General features: G+C 54.1%; 5 protein-coding genes across 5 annotated transcripts; 2 read left to right on the forward strand and 3 right to left on the reverse strand.

The window, feature by feature from the left end:
* Positions 1-64: 64 nt before the first annotated feature.
* BGZ61DRAFT_499507 (amidohydrolase) lies at positions 65-1,404 on the forward strand (the record flags this gene model as incomplete). The annotated part of the gene is made up of 2 exons (XM_046251416.1): positions 65-730; positions 781-1,404. The coding sequence occupies 2 exons, from the start codon at positions 65-67 to the stop codon at positions 1,402-1,404; spliced, it is 1,290 nt and encodes a 429-aa protein (XP_046096208.1).
* Positions 1,405-3,058: 1,654 nt separating this feature from the next.
* BGZ61DRAFT_499508 (Metallo-dependent phosphatase-like protein) lies at positions 3,059-4,962 on the forward strand (the record flags this gene model as incomplete). The annotated part of the gene is made up of 4 exons (XM_046251417.1): positions 3,059-3,076; positions 3,164-4,000; positions 4,051-4,577; positions 4,632-4,962. The coding sequence occupies 4 exons, from the start codon at positions 3,059-3,061 to the stop codon at positions 4,960-4,962; spliced, it is 1,713 nt and encodes a 570-aa protein (XP_046096209.1).
* A 745-nt stretch (positions 4,963-5,707) lies between these two features.
* Positions 5,708-9,316, reverse strand: BGZ61DRAFT_485375 (uncharacterized protein; the record flags this gene model as incomplete). The annotated part of the gene is made up of 5 exons (XM_046249703.1): positions 5,708-7,170; positions 7,219-7,515; positions 7,563-8,249; positions 8,300-9,126; positions 9,180-9,316. The coding sequence occupies 5 exons, from the start codon at positions 9,314-9,316 to the stop codon at positions 5,708-5,710; spliced, it is 3,411 nt and encodes a 1,136-aa protein (XP_046096210.1).
* A 613-nt stretch (positions 9,317-9,929) lies between these two features.
* BGZ61DRAFT_463835 (uncharacterized protein) lies at positions 9,930-11,538 on the reverse strand. Its single transcript, XM_046247443.1, has one exon. It carries the CDS (start codon positions 11,235-11,237, stop codon positions 10,347-10,349), a length of 891 nt encoding a protein of 296 aa, XP_046096211.1. The 5' UTR covers positions 11,238-11,538; the 3' UTR covers positions 9,930-10,346.
* A 66-nt stretch (positions 11,539-11,604) lies between these two features.
* BGZ61DRAFT_510318 (uncharacterized protein) lies at positions 11,605-18,892 on the reverse strand. The gene is made up of 9 exons (XM_046252056.1): positions 18,538-18,892; positions 16,755-18,439; positions 16,459-16,724; positions 16,369-16,422; positions 16,171-16,332; positions 15,980-16,140; positions 14,317-15,940; positions 12,550-14,148; positions 11,605-11,681 (listed from the first exon to the last, which is right to left on the reverse strand). Exons 2-9 carry the CDS (start codon positions 18,429-18,431, stop codon positions 11,678-11,680), a joined length of 5,547 nt encoding a protein of 1,848 aa, XP_046096212.1. The 5' UTR covers positions 18,432-18,439; positions 18,538-18,892; the 3' UTR covers positions 11,605-11,677.
* Between the last annotated feature and the right edge of the window lie 850 nt (positions 18,893-19,742).

Here is a 19,742-nt window from a genome sequence, read left to right on the forward strand (position 1 = left end):
GATTCCCAGAAGTGCCTTTGATTTAACACTTTTGCTTGGCAACACTGCCGTCAATACCTCGGCCATGAACAAACAATCTACAGGAAGCAGCACTCTAAGTGAACTGCTTGATGCTGCACCCATTGACATGGGTAAATACGAGGCACTCTACAAGCACTTTCACGAACACCCGGAACTATCCAATCTTGAGGCTCAGACTGCCAAAACGGTTGCATACCAATTATCGCAGCTCCTGGATTTTGAAATCACTACCAACATCGGCGGCCATGGCCTCGTCGGGGTTCTCAAGAACGGCCCAGGCAACACCATCCTTTTACGCGCTGATATCGATGCTCTACCAATTTTAGAGGCAACTGGCCTCCCCTATGCGAGCACCGTCACCATGCTCGACGCTGACGGCATTATGCGGCCTGTGATGCACGCGTGCGGTCATGACATGCATATGGCATGTCTCCTCGCTGCGGCTGAAGCGCTTGTTAAGCTAAAGCACACATGGAGCGGTACGTTGATTGTGCTGTTCCAGCCTGCAGAAGAGCGTGGCACTGGAGCAAAGGCGATGGTAGATGATGGCCTATATGACAAGCACGAGATCCCCGTGCCGGACTTTGTGCTTGGCCAGCATGTTATGGCCATGCGGGCAGGGAGCGTCGGGTCGAAGATGGGAACAATTATGGCCGGCGCGGATAGTATGAAGATTACACTGTCTGGACTTGGTGGTCACGGATCGCAGGTGAGTGGACATGAAAACTTGTCAATAGTTTTGAGAACTGACACCCACAGCCACATCGGACGATTGACCCTGCTGTCATGGCGGCTCATGTCGTTGTACGTCTCCAGTCAATCGTTAGCAGAGAGATTAATCCGAGCGACATTTCCGTCGTAACAGTTGGGAGTTTGCATGCCGGCCAGACAGAGAACGTCATCGCAGATTCTGCAGAAATCGGCCTCGACATACGCAGCGTGCGGCCGGAGACACGTGAGAAGCTCTTAGCTTCGATCCGACGTGTGGTGATAGCTGAATGCGAGGCAAGCGGCGCGACAGTCGCACCGGTGTTCAAAATGACTAGGCACTTGCCAGTTACAGTGAATGATGAGTCTATGATGAAGACGCTAGAAATGAGTTTCAAGGAGCATTTCGGTGACGACTTTGACTCGAATATAATGGCAACTACTATTGCAGAGGATTTCTCGGTCCTCGCATCTTCCCAGGGCAAGCCTTGTGCTTTTTGGCATTGGGGAGGAATCGAGGAGGGGCTATGGGATCAGAGACTGAAGGAAGGGAGGTTAGACGATATCCCTGCTAATCACACGGCGAGATTTGCGCCTGTCATACAACCCACGATGCGGACGGGTATTAATGCTCTTTGCATTGCTGCTCTTACTTTCTTCAACCAGAAGTTGTAATATAAACTCCAATGCCGATTCAACATCAGCTGTATTTCGACTTTGGACACCTGATTATAACCTGACCAGGTGGAAAGTAACCGGTGGTGTGAACCTCTTCTGGCGACTTGCGCTCGGGATAGCGACGCAATTTTGACACCATTGAACGATTCGTTCCTGAAAATCTGAATACTATGATGCCCTCGTTCACTTTCTCGTACGCCTGGCCATGTCTTGGTACTTTTGCCCCTGACAGCATTACAGCCCAACTAAAGCCACAAATGCACGCGCACGAATTTTTATGATGACGCCTCGGGGTATGACTTTAGTAGCTCTAAAATCCATCATCGAACAGACTAGGCACTGTTTTAGGTGAAAAGAGAAAGAACGAGGAGAAAAAGAAAACATGGCAGCAGGAAAAAGCAGAGGTAAATTGATGCCTCGCAAATTAAACAAGCATTAGCTCCGCCGATGTGCTGGTGTTGTCAGTGAAGGCTGAGTGTCACATACCGGTCCTGTCAATTTATAGACTAGGTAGGTAGGTTGCGTGGATGGTTGCGGTGGCAGCTCTGACGCTTCACAACGCCCGCTGTGTCTGGTTCCCCTATTCTGGCCTTCACCTGAAGCCCCATCACCGACCCGCTTGACTGACGAAATGGCATCATTGACCTCCCCAAAAGACGCGCGTATTGCCAAGGGGAGTCGTAGCACTGCCACAGTGGGCGCGCGCAACTTGCTATCACAAGCACGACAAGCCAGTCGCGAGGGGCTGAGACAGAGATTACTGCCAAGAGTTGGACAACACGGCGGCCCCTCGAGTGGGTTGAGGCTGGGAAGGCCAATTCCGTATCGGGAGCCGTGGTGAGCGTCAGACGGATGGCTGCCACGTTGGCTGACATCGAAGATTTCCCACAAGGCTTTGATGGAAAAATGATGGTCGAATGCTGTGCAGCTGTCAGAAGCAAAAGTGGATGGAAGCAAGCCAAAGGCGGCTCTAGGTTATTTCCCCAGACTGAGACCAGCGAGATCTGCTCCCGACTCCCGGCTCCGGCGGCTCCACTTTAGTCTCGCGAACGGCAAGTGCGAAGGGGCCACGAGCGCCGAGCGGCCACTGGCGGCCCCTTTGTGGCATGGCCGCATGGTCGAACGTAGAATTGGAAGCTGCGGCCGGGGAACATGTCGAGCACAGTCCGGGTTCCTTCCCCCTGTCCCGTCATCCGCTGCTTCCAGTCTTTGCATGCCCGCGCAACTCAAACTTGACCAACCTCTCGGTCCTTTAATTGCACACGTTGTCCGTCGTCGGTCGTCGCGAGCTCTTGGCAGACACCCCGTTATTGCTGCGTACTGATTTGCCCTGCTGGCTCTTCACGACTACTGCGACACACCGACGTTGCGACCGTCAGACGCCCGGCGCGACGCCCGCCCGCCAAGAAAGCTCCGAAACCATCACACGACGAACTGAGCTTCCCCGCCATCACCACCCTCCTTTCATCCTCCCTCCTCTGCGCCATGCGATAGCGCCCCCAGGAAGATGCGAATAGCCCGACCGTCGATCTTGCTCCCGAATGCCCGACATACCCGCTGCTACTTAGCTGCTGCCGCTCAACGTGGCTCCTGGCAGACTCTCGAATTTCTTTAGGCCTCCCGCCTCGACACCTCACCACCGTCTCTCAAGATGATGACCCGACGCATGGTGAATACCTCTCCTCCTTCTACTACCGGCATCCCTCTCTCAAGCCGGTCATGGATTCCTAGCTAACCGCGCCATCGTGTCGTCCAGGTCCGGGCCATCATCCAGCTCGTGAGTGCCGCCAGTTTCACCTTCCTCGTCGTCTTCCTACTCGACCGGAACTACCGAGTTCTCCCCAACGCCATCCATGGCTACATGCCCTCTCACCACCCGGGACTGGTGGTAACCGACGTTACCATCGCCACATGTTCTAGTCTCAACCTTTTCTCCTCGTGCGACATGGATCCTAAGAAATGGCATCGCCTCGACAAGGACCTATATCTCGGCAAGACCTGGATCTCGACTGCCTATATTTTCGTCAGCCGCAAGCATGAGGAGGAACTCACCGAGGATGACAAGGTTGTCGTGGGCGTTTCCGTCGGCAGGCTCCAACCTGCCCCCAAGGGCGAGTCGGATGAACGGTGGGAAAAGCGACCGAATGGCCTCTGGATTAAGCGATCAGCCAAGCCGAAGGCGAGCGACTCGAACCAAGCTGTGACGGATATCGACGTTGTCTTTGGAGATGATGCCGTTGAAGCCAGAGACGGCTGGGCCATTACAGGCACTCCTTTGCTCCTCAAGACAGGTGGCCACCTCCCCTGTGTACAGGTGTCTGTTCGTCAAGGTCCCCATCGTGAGATCAAGAAGCCCGTCCCCAGAATCAGGGACAATGGCCGCTTCAAGATCCTGCAGATCGGCGATCTGCACCTCAGTACTGGCCTTGGTAAATGTCGCGAACCTGTGCCGGACTCGTACAATGGTGGTCACTGTGAAGCAGACCCCAGGACCCTAGATTTTGTCACCAGAATCCTCGATGACGAGAAGCCTGACTTTGTCGTCCTGAGTGGCGACCAGGTCAATGGAGACACAGCCCCGGATGCGCCAACAGTCAGTCCCCCAACACCTCATCCCTAACCAGGCTCGCTAACCTTTTCCAGGCCATCTACAAATGGGCCGCTCTCTTGGTTCAGCGCAAGATTCCGTACGCTGCCATTTTTGGCAATCATGATGATGAAAAAACAATGTCCCGCGAGGGTCAAATGGCTCTCATGGAGTCCCTCCCATACTCCCTTTCTGCCGCCGGCCCCGCTGATATTGACGGCGTGGGCAACTACTACGTCGAGATTCTTGCTCGCGGCAAGTCGGACCACTCCGCCTTGACCATCTACTTCTTCGACACCCACGCCTACTCTCCCAATGAGCGCAAGTATCCTGGCTATGACTGGGTAAAGCCCAATCAGATAGAGTGGTTCGAGAAGACGGCCACCAGCCTCAAGAGTAATCACCAGCGCTATACCCACCGCCACATGGATATCGCCTTTATCCACATTCCCATGACAGAATACGCCGACCCTTTGTTGCCCCGTGTCGGTGAGTGGATAGAAGGCGTCACCGCCCCATTATTCAATTCAGGATTCCGCGATGCCCTCGTGAGACAAAACATCCTCATGGTCAGCGCTGGACAGTAAGCCATACCCTCCTCTCTCTCATGCAATCCATGTCTAACGTAAATCCCTAGTGACCACTGCAACGATTATTGCTCTCTCACTTCGCAAGGCGAGGATGAAGAACATATGACCCCGGCCATGTGGATGTGTTACGCTGGCGGCGCCGGCTTCGGTGGATATGCCGGCTACGGAGGTTACGTCCGCAGGCTCCGTGTCTTCGAGGTTGATATGAACGAGGCCCGAATTAAGACCTGGAAGAGGCTCGAGTACGGCGACACTGCTGCTCGTATCGACGAGCAGATTATTGTCGACGGTGGCAAGGCCAAGGAGAAAGCCCCTGAACCCCAGCCAGCCCAGGAACAACAACCCCCACCTGCGCCTCCGGCCGCGGTCCAGGCATAGGCCGCGGTCCTCTTAACTCCCAGGTCCAGAGTCCATCTACAAGTCTTATATACATTTTCCGACCTATGCTTTTTTGGAAAGATATCCCGGTTGAGCATCAAGAGCCTCGCCTCTCAAAAACCAGCGTCGTCGCCATCGATGGTTTTTTCACGACGATTTTCTCCCATATATTTTGTTTTGGGTCATAACTTCTCTTCTTGTATTCATGTTATAGGGAAGGGGGTTTTTATCGAGTCGGTCGCTACATACTATAGAACTGGGGGGTGGGGGGTTCTCCGCCTTGGCATACGGACCCCACGTTGTCTTTGGATGTTGATGGGAGGAGAAACGGTGTCCTTCGTTTCGTTACTACGGCTGCATTGTATGATATCTGAAGAAAAAGATCCCACCACCTGCTTCGGGTGGTGCAAACGGACAGGGGTGGGATGGGGACAGTGAGGAGTGGATACTCCGTACACAAGGCGATGTTTCTGATGCCAGAGCTTGTCTGCTGTGAGATGATTGACTGACATCAGTTATCTTATAAGATGCAGTAGGCATTTTTAGCACGGAACACGCTACTTGATTCTTGCAAATCGATATTTATCATATTTGTGCCTGTCATGTATGTCGTGAAGCGTACATTCCCAACTCCAACGCTTAACCCAACAAGACGATCCACCTCGACACCTATGTCTCCCTCACAAATCCCAAAATTACCCCATAAGGACCAGTCCTCTGAATACAAAAAATCATAACTGCAACGTTACGTGTTCTCCTCTCGCCGCCCCTCCCTCAACATCTCCAACAGCTCAAGTACCTTCTCCGTCCGACTCGCAGCGAAAAAGTCCTCGTTCTCATACATCTCACGTAACTTAGACCCTGTGGCCAAAACCTGCTCGTCCGAGTAAAGGTCACGCGCGGCGATCCTAATGACGAGGATTTCTCGGTAAAGCGACTCGGCAAGTTCAAATGCTGCGGCGACGGGTGCGTTTCGCGGATCGGATGTGGGTGACACATTGCCGTCTTTGTCACTAGCATTAGGTGGCTCAAAGCGAATGCCGTTGTCCTCGGCTATGGAGGTTGCCTGAAACCGCGCGCTGAGTGCCATGTTCTCCATCGTCGTCGTGTACGCAGGATGGGCGCGGCCCAGCGTCGGTGCCATGATATCTAGGGCCCTGTGGTACTTGACGCGGGCTTCAGCGTAGCGGCAGCGCATGTCGTCGATGACGGCGAGCTTTTGGATCGCATGGGCGGTGCTGGGGTGTTGAGGCCCAAGGGTGCGCGTCTTGATGTCGACAGACTGTGTGTAGAGCTGCTCAGCCTCATCGATGGCATTGCTAGCCTTTGAAATATGCGCGAGGTCCTCAAGGGCTTCGAGCGTCATCGGATGGCTCTGACCGAAGAGGTTCTGGTATGAAATGTAGACGCGGCGGTATAGTGCCTGGGCTTCTTCCATCTTGCCTAGGCGCTCCAGTGTGGCTGCGAGCTTCTGAACTGTTCCGACTGTTGTAAGGTCCGTAGGCCCGAGGGCTTCCTCCTGTTGCTGTTCGAGGGTCTCATACTGATCTTCCGCGCGATCGAGCTCGCCTTGCGCCGCGGCTACAGAGGCTTTGGCCATGGCGACGCGGAAGCCAAGAGCGCTGTCGATGGAAGCAATGTTAATGTTAGCCAGGACCTCTTGGCTCCGCTGCACCTCATTGGCCTGCTGGAGAAGCGCTGCCAGAGAAAGTGAGGTCTGTATTCTTTCGATTGAGCCCATGTTATCCTTGTGCTTCAAGGCCAGTTCGAAGCATCCGATTGCTTGGTCTAGAGCTCCCTGTGTCATACACGTGTTGCCCAGTACCTGCCATGCGACGTCATCATCGTCCGGAACCCCCTTTAGCACGCTGGACCAATCGTCATAGCACGTCTTTGCATGAGGGGCCATGATTCTCCCAAAGTCGTGGATCTCTGGCAATCTCGATGAGTCGACCTCCTTTTGACGAATGCCGTCGACACAGACGTTGCAGGCCAGCCATGCGTTGTCTATTTGTTCGGATTCCGTGAGAGAATCACGAACATGGTCTCGAGCAGCGGTGTCGAGCATAAAGTAGCCGAAGGAGGGAGAGGATGCAGAAGATGAGTTATGGGATGAATCCGGGGACTCGGACGGAGACAGTGCTTGGATAAAGTTTTCGTCCAGGAGATGCTGGAGAACGTCGCCCACATGGCTCAGATCCTGGAATGCTATAACATAATAAGTAATGACCATCCAAGTCCCGTCAGTTTACATACCATTCATCTCTTTAAAGGCGCCAATAAACCTGTCAGGTGCCGTCTTCAGCTGAGACGTGGCACAGAACAGCGCAACGGGAATAAAAGAAGACGAGAGCATCGCGCTTATCCGAAGAATAGTCTTCGTGACAGGCGACTGGTCAATGGTCGATCCCAGAAGGTGCAACGGCACCCTTGACTCCATATTTCGCTCGTAGTCTGCCACGGTAGAGTTTGTCTGCCGGATCGTTGACGCCGTCATGGCGATACTCTGTGGGTGATGCTGCAGACTCTGTACGATCCGCAGAGCAGCCTCGACTGCTGTATGTCAGCTTTGTCAGTGAAGAGTTACTATAATTCCCTACCTTGTTCTGGTTCCTCTAATGCGTAATCTCCTACCACCGAACCTATCAACTTGACTCCTTGGTCATCGCTCATAGAGTCTATATGGAGCTTCGTCCCCCACGCACAACAATTAATGTCCCTGGACGTCAATATGATCTGTCCCGAGAGGGTTAGAGGAATGAAATCAAATATGTCGTATGATGGCTCCACGTTGTCAAAAATGAGCAGCCACTTGTCGTTCTCTGGCCGGAGAAGCCAGTCCTTAACGGCTCGAACCACCGACTTGACTCGTAACGTATCTAGTTGCAGTATGCTCTTAACTTTGAGCATGTCTTCGACACCAGTAAGGCCGAGGTCATTCTCGACTTGGCTTCTTGGCGCATCTTTCGTGTAATGCGAAACCAGAGCGTTGGCAAACTCGAGGTAACTCGCAACCACAGTCTCCCAGCTTTCGGCCCAGATCCAGAAGACGAAGGAGATGTCATCCTTGTGCTTCTCGGCAAAGTGCCTGGCTAAGGTCGTCTTGCCGGTTCCTGGAAGGCCCAGTAGGTTTGCGATGGCAAAATGCAACTTGTGGGGTTCGATGGGAGGATTAAGGATTGCTTCCAGGCTTTCGATCAGATCCTCCCGTGGCACGATGATACTTGGCTCGGAGGGGAGTTTGTAGGGGATGGCAAATCCAGCGGACATGTATTCCAGATGATGGACTAGATGAAGATGTCAGTCAGTCCTCGTTTGCGGCATTGGGTTAGCCTACCTGCTGCCAAATCAAAAGGTTTCCGTTTTGCTTCCATTAGGTCAGAAGTTCGGCCCTTGTCAATCAATTCGCGAAACCTAGCAATGAACGTCTTATAGTTGGAATCTCGTCCTTGAAACTTGACTAAATCAGAGTGGGTTGCCGTCAAGCCAATCTGGACGCCGTCAGACCCTTGCATGGAATGCCGCTTGTCCACAATAAAGCCGTCGCTGGACTTCTTTGTCTCATGGAATGACAACCTGGGGAGGTTGGCCGTGATGGCCTTGAACGCCTCCATTTGGTTTTCGAGCCACTCGATATCGCTGGGTTGCGGCTCCATTGTGAAACTCCGCGAGCTGCGCGAACTGCGCGAACTCCTCGGGTCTGTTTCGAGCCCGGACGTGGTGCGCCTGATGACATTGGCGAGGGGCGAGGGCGACGACGGACGGCCGGGCGACAAGGTCCCGAAAAAGGCGACGCCGCACGTGGACAACTCGATGTCTTTGAGCTGCGGGTCGATGGCCTCGCTGGAAATGATGAGGGCGCGCTTGACGATCCAGCCGCCGAGGCTGTGGGCGATGAAGAAGAGCGGGCGGCGCGCGGTGCCGTCGCGACTACGCTGGGCGCCCAGCTCCTTAACCATGTCGAGAGCGCGGCCGTAGAGGACGTTTCGCACGAGGTAGCGGTAGTTGACGCCATCGGAGACGTAGCCATACGTCATGATGCGCGAGTTGGGAATATCCTTGGCGAGCAGTTCCTGAAGCCATGCTTTGGGTCTCGCCTTGGGCTCCGCCGTGGTCGTCCATGAGCGGAAGCCCTCGCCGCCAAGGCCATGGACAGCCACGATGCTGCTAAGAGTCAGTTTCGTATTCGTGAGCACAGGTCTCGTAGAGTGACTCACTCAATCTCTACATGCTCGGGGTTTCGCACAATTTGCAGGCCGCTGCTCTCGCCCGTCTTTGACCTCGAGACAACCGACACGGCGCCTCGCACACGGTGAAGCAGGCCTCGCAGCGGCTCCAAGGCCTCAGTAGCCATTCGGGGAGGTTCCTTGACGCTTTCAGCCGCAGCGGGAGATGGCGCGCATCTTGAGAAGGAAACAACGAGAATATGGAGATGGTTGGCGTCTGTTGAGTTGAGGCTGATGGTGGTGATAAGTGGCGTCTTCCGTTACACGTCGAGACAACGGCGCATGTGATCACAGTGAAGAGGCGCAGTTCTCTAAAAACCCCCGCCACTGTCCATCCGCCAGCTACAGACAGCACTACAGTTACAGCTGCAATACTGCTGAAATAATATTGTCTATGTATTATTTACTATTCATTATTTATTAATTCTCTCTGTAAATATAAATTTTAGTGTAAGAAGGGAACATGCAAAATCTAAAATGAAGAAAAATAAAAGATGCAATGCAATATGTTACTGTCCGAATAGCAATATACCCATTGTAATATCTGGCTGGGACGTTTAGTTTAGTGGGCTCTGCAGAGGTCCAGCGCTTTCGTCACCAGGCTCCCTCCCCTGGTGGCGTTCAGGAGGCCTGGCAGCGCGGCCAACAGGGCTGTGGCTGCCCGATGACTCTCTCCCATGACCATACTACCACGACAGGAAAGGACAAAAAGCGGACCAACGCGAGAGGGAAAATCAAAGTGTTGTATTATGCAAGGAACAGCTTCAAACTGTCGAGTTGGGTGTTTTCAAGAGATAAGCATGGAACCTGTAGTTCTTGTCAAGCATTGATTTCCACCTCTTACTTGACGATGCGTCAAGCATTGGACTTCTATGTATTCAATCTTATGAGCCATAGTTTCGCTCCGTCGTGTATCCCTTCAACTTCTTCCCAGTTATTCCTCCATGCTACAACACTTCACTTGCCCTCTAAGGCACCCAAATCATGGTATCTTGCGCAATTCTCATCCAATCATATCGTATCCAGCGAGCAGACGTCTCGTCCATCTCGCGCCATCCAAAACAAACATACGAGTCCCAGTAACGCCATCTGAGTCACTCACTTGACCAATGTCCAAAACGTATCGTCATCCTTATATCACGCCTCATATAGTCCCCTTCATCCAACAACCTCCAGATCGAATCCAAGCTCCGTCACAATCTCATCCCACTCCTGTTCCTCAACGCTCTTCTCGGTCGGCTCTTCTGGTGACGGCGGGCCCATGAACAGTCGCTCTGCGTTGCCCTCGACTGGCTTTTCCACCATCTGGGGCCAGTAGTCGAAGCCGTCCCGTACAGCAAACCCGTGCTTCTGCCCCAGGAACACTCGCCCCAGCTTCGCCCGCTTGCTATCCACCTTCACCAGACGCACCAGGCGGTATCCCAGGAACACAATCGTCTCCTCGTCGTACGTCGCCGAGTAGCCTGCCTCACGGACCACCTGCGCGTGCCCGCCGCCGCCGATGCGAATGCCGGTGTTGGGGTCCACGGGGATCTTACCTGAGGCGCCCGCGCCCTTGGTCCGCCCGGATTCGTCCTTAACCTCAAGGTTGACGAGCGTCACCACGTCGGTAATGAAGTATCCCTGGTCGTGGTTGCTGCGCAGCAGCTCAAACAGTTCCTCAAAGTACTGCTTGTTCTTGAGAAGCTCCGCGAACTTCTCGCCGGGCGAATCCATGTGCCAGAGGCGGGCGACGGTGGCGACCTTCTCGCTGCTGTCTTCCTTTGCACGCTCGACGAAACCCTCGAGGATCTCGTTGATGGAAGCCGACACCTTGGCATCCTTGATGCGGCGCTGCCAGAACTTGACGTTGTGAACCTGTACGGGCTTCGGGTCCAAGTCACTGACAAGCTCGCGGGGGAGCTTGTTGGATCGGTAGGGGATGCGCTTCTCTGTGGGCAGGTCGGGGTACTTGACGACACTTCCGATGAGCTTGTCGCGATATTCGCCAGCGTCAAGACGGGGCTGGATGAGCCAGAGCGGCTTCGTCTCGTGGGAGGGCAGAGACATGGTCTCCGTCTCCGTGCTTGTGGTTGATTGCTTGCCGGTACTGGTGATCTTCTTGTTTCGTTGGGCGTGGGTCGTCGAATAGAGAAGAGAATTCGTCAAGACACTTAAGCGAAAGACTCAGGTAGGATTGAATTAATAGAATTGTGAGTTTACCATTCAACCCAACGTAGGCACTCGCCGTATTTGTGCCCCCTCGCTCAGGCCTTGAATCGTAGCCACTTGCGAGCGGCATGACGTGGTTGGCCGAAGTGGCGACAGGGGCTGAGTCTGCCTCGCAAAGTGGCGGTGCAGGGATGTTGACGACAAAAATAATTAAGACATTTTACCTTCTCTTTACAGACATTTTGAAATTTAATATTGTCAGAGTGTCCCGGCATTGCAATCATGATCCCCATGACCTCTCCACCACCCGCTTCGGCAGTTGTGGCGGTGCCAGATTCTCAGCTTCCCCTGCGAGCGGCCTCCTGGTTACAGGGTAAGCCCACCACAATGCACTGGACCGATCTTCATAATTCAGGAATCCGACGATACTCGCATACATGGCCCAGGCTCGGGCGATTCATAGAAGTTTCGGGACTGCAAGAATTGTAAGTTGAGCACTGGTAGGTAATTCAGACCATAGCAAAGTAGTTTGACAAAATCGACACCACTTCCATTAGAGGTGTTGAAACTTGGAATCACTTTACATACATGACAATCAACAAGACCGCCACCACTGCTCCCTTTATCACTATCTGAAAAATCACTTGAAAATGGAAATCATAGATCTTCATGAATTTGCGTAAAGTACATGTAAGTTTAACAGCATATATATCTGGTGTATAATATATCTCTTCTCAATCTTCCTTTCCTCGCCTTCCACCGATGCAAAATAAAACATAAAGACAATCCGCCATCGCCATCCCTACAACCAGGAATCCAGAACAAATCCCAATGCCCCGTACCTTTGGAGGTGCTGCCACACGTCCACCACCATTCCACCTAGACGCCTTCCCTGTCTAGATGCCCGGATATACCCTATATATAGACACAGAAAGACAAAAATGCAAGGCATCGCTCGTAGCTCCGCCATCTCAACAGGCAGCCGAGTTTGAACTAAAAGGAAATAAAAAACTGGGGTGCTATGCTGCACCAGGGGGGATATCAAGAATTTGAAAGGAACGAAGAGTTGAAAAAAAAAAGATGAGCCATTTGAGGGTATGGCAAAGTGGTTGAGCTCAATCATGTGTGTGGCTCATCAAGGGTTGCAGACGAAGGGAATCCACAAAGCCTGCTCCGAAAGAGCAGAGGGTTGAGGTCTCACGGCTAAAACGTGACAACCTCCTGGTGAACCAGTTGCAAGACCCAGTGCGCCTCGTTACCGTTTGCAAACTGGAAACACCACTTCTTGACATTGCCTCCCGTGGCACCTGTCGCTGGTGCGGCGCCCACCACGCCATTATCGTCTTTCATCTCCTCCCAGACGCCGCACACGATTCCCCGGGTACCCATCTGCTGAAAGCATCCACTGCCCAGCACTGCGTCTAGCAGGATGGTTGGCTTATCCGACTCCTTACGTGGGATTGTAGTCACTGTCACCCGTTTTTCCAGGCCGTGGTTGGCACGGAGGGCCTGACGCCATCCAGGGGGCGGTCGTCGGATCTGTAGGCTGCAGTTGCCATAGTCTTCCCACTTTGCGGCAGATATGAGAAGGTGAAGTCGGATGCGGATGTTTTCTGATCCCAAGTTTGAAGGTCCGCGACCGCTGTTCTCGACGCTGATAGAGGGCGAGCGAGGAGTGTTGGTGCCACCGGAGGATGAGTCGGGAGTGTAGAAGCTATTTCCATACCCGCTGGCTCGGGTTTGTCTGTCCACAGAGGACCGGGCGAGGTTGAATGGCAGGTTCCCGCCCCCGGTGAGTCGTCTCAGGAAGCTTGTCGCGGAGAGACTCGACGATGGGGTCGTGCTAGCACCATCGTGTGAGGGAGCGCGAACCGAGCTCCTGTAGCTGTTCTTTCGGCCAAACCAACTTCTTCGGCGGCTGCTGGTGTCGTCTTCATTTCCAACAGGGCCCTTTCGTTCGCCGAAGCTCTTGAATCTAGCCTCATTCTCGAGTTCGATGAACTTCTGGTTGTTGAGGCGGGCGTGGTGGACCGACTTGTAAAGGTTGAAGCAGTCCGGGGCCGTGGGACATCGGAAGCGAAAGTTTCCTCCACCATGTGAATTGGATATCATGCAATCCTCCTTGACTGCGGAGCGAATTTCAAGATCAACAGAGGTACTTTGTCGAATCAAGACCAGTGGCGTGAGGTCCAATGCCAACATCGGCTTATCATCAAGCCCTTCAGAGACGCCGCCAGGGTTCAGGGGATATGCCTCAATTAGACCAGGGGAAACGACGATGGAACAATTGGCTGCAGAGATGTCCTTCCACAAGCCCTTTTCTGACCACTTGAAGATCGAGGCAATGAATCTTGTGGCGCTTTCCTCGGGAGCAATCTTTCGACCGTGTAGGCCGGCTTGAGATGCAGAATTGGATGGGGTGAGGCTGTAAGTGGAGCCGGAGACGACTGACTCCATGAGAGGAGGGGGGTAGGCTCGTTCTTGCTTGATACTGACTCCGAGCTCAGTTTCGGGTAGGTCTACGCTCTCAATTTCGTCATCAGAAGATTCAATATCGGATTCTGTTTCGGTGTAGTCTTCCGACATGTCCGTACCCTCCGTGAGAGAAGTTCCAGCCACGGACGAGCCTTCAGAAGGTAAGTATTCATGCTTGAGAGGGGAGGAGGTTCGGCGCTTGATGCGACCACTACTCTGGAGCTCAACAGGAGGGGTGAGAGATTGCGACTTGGATGAGGATTGTGGGCCGGGACTGGGGGTGAGAGTGCGATGAACTGGGGGAGGGGGTGCTCCATCGTCTCGATAGGGTGTGCTGTTGGGGGTTTTCTGGAACATGGAGGGATCGGGTCGCATGTCCTCACTGAGAGGAGTGCTCCTCTCTTCGGGACTTCTTTCATGATAATCATCCTGCGTCGGCGTCCTCTCCGAGTCTGGGTCCTCTGAGTGTGTTGCAGGTGGCGGTGTTGACGGGCCTGCAGACCGAGGTCGATACCGGGAAGGTAGGGGCTGCTTTGTGGGTGTCTGTGGGCTTGTTGGTGATGCTTCGGCAAGAGCTGTGCGAGAAGAGTGTGTGGAGAGAGGGGAGCGAGAGGAGCGAGATGAGCGTTTACTGGGCCCTCGTGCGCCCACAGGGACGTCCCTCATCCTCAACTTCGATGGGGTTTCGTCATCTCCACAAACACTTGGCTCTGGCTCCCTCGGCGGGACAGGAGCCACTGGGAGAACATCCAGCCAGTCCAGAATTTGATCCTCATTATCCGTCGTTAGAGTGAGTAGTTCATGCCACGGTCGACCATCGTGTGTGCCTCTGATCATGACCACCATGTCAAAGTTGCCTTCTCCCGTTCGCGCGGAGATTATGTCCATGGGGATAGGTGGGAAGAGGAGGTATGACCGGCGGCCACCACCAGTTTCTCGGATCAGGATATCGCCCTTGTCTTCAGGATGGCGCTCATTGTCTCTGTGAACTAACTCAACTTGACACTCAAGCCGCTGGCTATTTGAGTGAGCCAAGTCGAGTGAGAAGAAGTCCTTGGCGCTGACTTGGCGGTTCGGTTCGATGGTAACGTACTCCAGAGGCGCAAGCGTTCGTAGATCTCGCGATCTTGTGGTATCGGTGTTGCTTGCGTCTTCGTCCACCAACCTGGCGCTCTCTTCTCGGTGACGACGTCGGGCCTTGTCCTGCAAGTCCTCAAAATCTCTGAGAAGGTAATAAGAATCATTGGTTCCAATGATTGAGTCGATGCATTTGAAAAATTTGGCCATCTGCTTGATTCGCAGGAGGGGACGCTTCAAGAGATGCGCAACGTCGACTCGTTCTCCCTCGGAATCGACGATATCGCCGAACTCATTTCGTGGCATAGCATTCAACAGAGAGTCCTCATCGTCAAGTTTCCCAGAGGCTGGGGCGAGGTTGACGACCAAGTCTTGGAAACCTAGTCTCCAGGCATCAAGGTACTTGTGATAAATAGGTACTACACCGTGTCCCCAGGTAGCTAAACGGCGCATATCTGAAACTGGGGCCTTCCGATGGGTGAGTTTGAGCTTCTCCAGTGCAACTCCCATATGGATGACGGATTTTGACATGCTGCCCACTCGATTGGTTCGGTTTCCAGAGCCGAAGAGCTCCGTTGCGTTGTCATCGTTGACAACTTGAGAGAGAAGCACAGGAATAACGCCGTCAACTAGAGTTTTGAGTTCGCGGAGGTAGAGGTTCTCATCATCAGCAAATTCGTTGAGGAGGTCATCGGTGGTCACGTCGTTGGGGCCACCACGATTCTTTCGGAAGCTCGGGCGCGACCGATTGCTCTTGATTCTGGTGGGAACGTTGCTGTCGTTAGGCAGCGAAAGAACGGAGACAAGGTCAGAATGGCGAGTAAGCCGTCGCTTTAGGCCTGGGCCCTGGCTTTTGGACTTGGAAAGCTCGCTATCCCCAGTGAGAAGGGTGGACTGGGTCACAGTCGAGTTTGTCACAGTCGAGTTGGTTATAGAAGAGTGGGTCAACTCCGAACCGAGGGCACTAGAACCCTCCTCGGACATGATAGTTGAGAGCTCATGATGGCCGTTGGTCGGTGGCCTGAGTCTGGGTCCGAGCATTTTGGATACTGGGAGCTCCATGAGGATATCGTGCTGCGGGTCTCGACGCTCCTGTTCTTCTGGAGAGATAGACCTAGACTTGGAGAGCATTGTGGACTTGGAGAGTATTGTACTCTGGTTCCTGTGGACATCTGACTCTTCCCAATCTTCTGTCTCCTCATCGTATGTATACGTCCGTTCATCGTCATACCTGTCGTCATCATCATATCTGTAGCTGGGTTCAGAGTCCAGCTCGTACTCGTATCTTCGCTCTTCTCGGCTTTGGTAGGGCTTTGGCTTGGGCAATTGATTTCCAGATTCACCCTGGAAGGCCTCCTTTAGCATGCCTAGCAACTGCTTCTTGGCCCCGGGCTTGACAGGGGACGAAATGGTTCGAGTTGCTCGACTCCTCTTTAATCCGCTCGAATGTGGTGACTTGGTTTGTTCCTTGGCAGACTGCCGCTTTCGCTCTGGTGTCCGTTCCACTTCAGACTGGGCTTTAGGCTCAGGGCTTGGTTCGGGAGCTTCAATGGGTCGCTCAGCCGACTTCTCAGTCTCCATCTTGTCAAGTTTTTGAGTTGAAGCTCGTCGCTTTTGCCCATGGGATGATTTTCGACGGGTTTTGGTCGCAAGTGGAGACACAGTTTCAGGACTCAGCTCTCGCTCTTGGGGGGTCTGTTCTTTGGGAGCGGGCGCAGTCTCTTGCTCGGGTTCCTGCTCGGGTTCCTCCTTGTGTTCCTGTTTGAGTTCTTGCTTAGGTTCGTCGACAAACGGATCTGACGTATTGTTGGCTTCTACCGTGGTGTTGAGCCACTTTTCGATGCTGCGTGGGTTGTTTGGTACGGGATGTCTCGGGGGCTCGTTCAACTCGTGGATTATCTTCTTGCCCTCCTCCATGACCTTCTTGAACACCTTAGGCATGCCCTTGAAACTTGTGTTCCTATCCACCTTGGGCCGCTGCTTGGGGCGGCTTCGCGGGGGGCCTCCATGGATTGGAAGATCCAGTTCACTGAAGGCGGAGTTTCCGAAGGGGATTTCGCCTGGAATATCTGCAATTGACTTGGCCAGGATGCTGGAAGATAGGTCGGATGTGTCTAAGAGAGGCGGCTCCAGATTCGTCTCCTCCTCGGAAATGAAAGACGAATGATCTTTGCGCGCTGTAGAGCCAGAGTGGTGACTCTTGGGTCGCGATCTCCTCCTGCTGCCAGAGACACTCCGACGCTTAGTGGGAGTATCAATCACCGAGTCCTGATCTGCAACTTGGATCACCGGGTGATCCTCTTTGGTTCTTTTGGAGATGTTGGAATCTTCCTCAGTGACCTCGGTCTTTGTCACTTCGGACAGCTCTTCGGAAACCTCAGTCTTCGATTCCTCGGATCGTTTCTCGGTCACTTTGGTTCTCTCTGGGCGAGGACTAGTCCGCCGTGAGCTATGGGTGGATTTCCGCCTCAGCCTGGCTGTTCGAACAGAACCAGGCCGTGAGGTGCCTGCTTCCGAGGACACTTCGCTCATGGGTCGTACTCGTATCCCATCATCATCCAGCATTGTTTTCCGGATGGGGGTGACACGGATGCCGTCGTCCGCTGCTGATACAGACTTGGCAGACCGTTGGGTTGTCACCCGACTGCTGGTGGCATGGCTGGGCGTGGCTTCGCTTATAGTCTCGCCTAGATCGCTATATAATTCGCTCTCGGTGTCCTCAGTCCACGCCTTGGACCCAACGGACTTGGCGTATCTGTGGCTCCTGGGGGGTGGGGTATCCGGTATCTCCACTTTGGACGCCCATGATTTGACTTTGTTAGAGACAGACGGGTTCGCAGCGTTGCGGATAGTGAAGTCCTTCGGGAGTGGAGCTGGACCTGAGCCGTTGCCGTTCTTGGGGGTCCCCTGTTTGGGACGGGATTTTCGCCAGTGTTCGTCGCTGACGACTCTCTTCTTGGGTGGAACTTTGGCTGGTGCTTCTGGAGGCGGTTCTTTCTCTCTTTCCAATGTTTCCTGGGATTTGTTGTTGTTGACTCGCTTGGGTTTCCTCCTCATCTTGATCCGTACTCGATCTTCCTCGGTGACGCTCTTAACGTCCTCACCGTTGAAGGCAACCTCGGTAGGCTCTGTTGCTGCTTCGTCCGGAGTGTCCTCGACCGTGATAGCAGCATTGGCTTTCTGCCACTTCTTGACACGATCCTTGACGCCGCCCGGGGGCTGGACCTGCTTGACGGCATCCTGCCTCATTTCATGGCGCAACTCGGCTTTGACGGCCTCGAGGCTCATCCTCCGTTGGCGTTCAGCGGCAACTCGAGCGGGCGAGGGGCGGCCCATGAAGAAATCGGCGAGCAGGGTGGGCTCGGGCTTCTTGGAGGAGGTTCGGGCGCGAGGTCTGCCGGCCACTGGGGCCGACTTGGGCGTGGCTTTGGCATCGGCGAGCTTCTTGGCGGCCGAAGCGTTTTGAGGGGTCACGGGGATTTCGATGGTCGCAGGCTCGGGCGATGGATCGTCTTCGATTGGAGGGTTTGATGACGACATGGCCTCGGCTGGAGGTTGTCGAGTGTCGGTCAGCGCATGGCGGATTGGGCCGTGGTGGGGGAAAGGAATGTATGGGGATAGTTGGGGAGTTGAAGTTGAAGGTTACCTTTAGCTGCGCAACATGCTGAATGGAGGTGGAAGAGGTGCTGTGGCGCTCAAGGCGGCAGCATCTGAGTCTGGTCGCCCTCTTGTCCCTGACGTCGTGGGAATATCAACAAAAGCCGTTGTTGTGTTTGGTGGATTTAGCACCGACGGACCGACCGTCAACTCCCAAATAATCGAGATTGCGAGTTTGAACAGCGAATACAACACACGCGGGCAGAAAACCCACACAAAAATGACACGACTGAAGGAATGGAATGAAAATAAAGAGGATCCAGAAGAGTGAGCGAGTGTGTGTCAAGGAGAGACAGAGAGAGTGACCTGCTGATTGCGTTTGTGTTGGCGGCGCAGTTGTGTCGGGCCCGCGACTTGAGGTGGGAGCCCCAAAGCGAGCGCCTGCCTTGCATGGGGCAGGTGCAAGTGGGCAGCCGGTTGCTGGCGGCGGGTTGCTCGTTGCTGCCCTGGAGACGGCAGGAGCCAATGGGACCCACCGGTTCCCACCCAAGTGACCCAACTGCCAGCTTTGTCTCGAGGTCGCTCGGATGGTAAACAATGGCTGAGAGGGGGCGCCCCACTACGGCACGTCCACCCACCCACAACCACACACGACGCCCACCAAAGACACACCCAAGACACGCCCACGATGCCTCCGAAGGCTCGGGAGCCGCCTATCAAAGGCCCGCTGAGGCATCACCTGTGGCGTTGTCTAGCAGCCTCCAACAGCCTCCATCGCCCATCGCCCCTCCAAGGTCCCGGCAGGTCCCGGCAGGGGGGGTCAATCTCCAGCGCGACAGGGGTCTTGTCTTCTCATGGATGCTCAGGATGCTCTAGCTCCCCTCCTCCACCCACAACAATTAGCACCAAGTTCCCCCATCGCTGCGTCGCCGCATCGCCGCAGCCCCCGAGAGTCTATCCCGATCTGTCTGATGCCTCTATCTTCGCCCGTCGAATGATGGACGCGATCTGCACGAGATGGCGTGCATTGCGGCTACGGAATACCGGTCAAATCAGAATACTGTATTCGCCCTGTACATGGCATGTACTGACACCCCGACGCTGTTTCATGTCAACGAATATGCCGTACACCTCGTATGAAGGAGGCATTCCCGTATCAACACGTAAGGTTCTGCGCTGCGTTGTGTTCCACGTACGCATGTGCTCCGTACTCGTACATCAACGCCAGGGGCGCTTCCCACTAATTCACTGATC

This window comes from Ilyonectria robusta, assembly GCF_021365365.1.
Source record: "Ilyonectria robusta strain PMI_751 chromosome Unknown BGZ61scaffold_36, whole genome shotgun sequence".
Classification (NCBI taxonomy): Eukaryota; Fungi; Ascomycota; class Sordariomycetes; order Hypocreales; family Nectriaceae; genus Ilyonectria; species Ilyonectria robusta.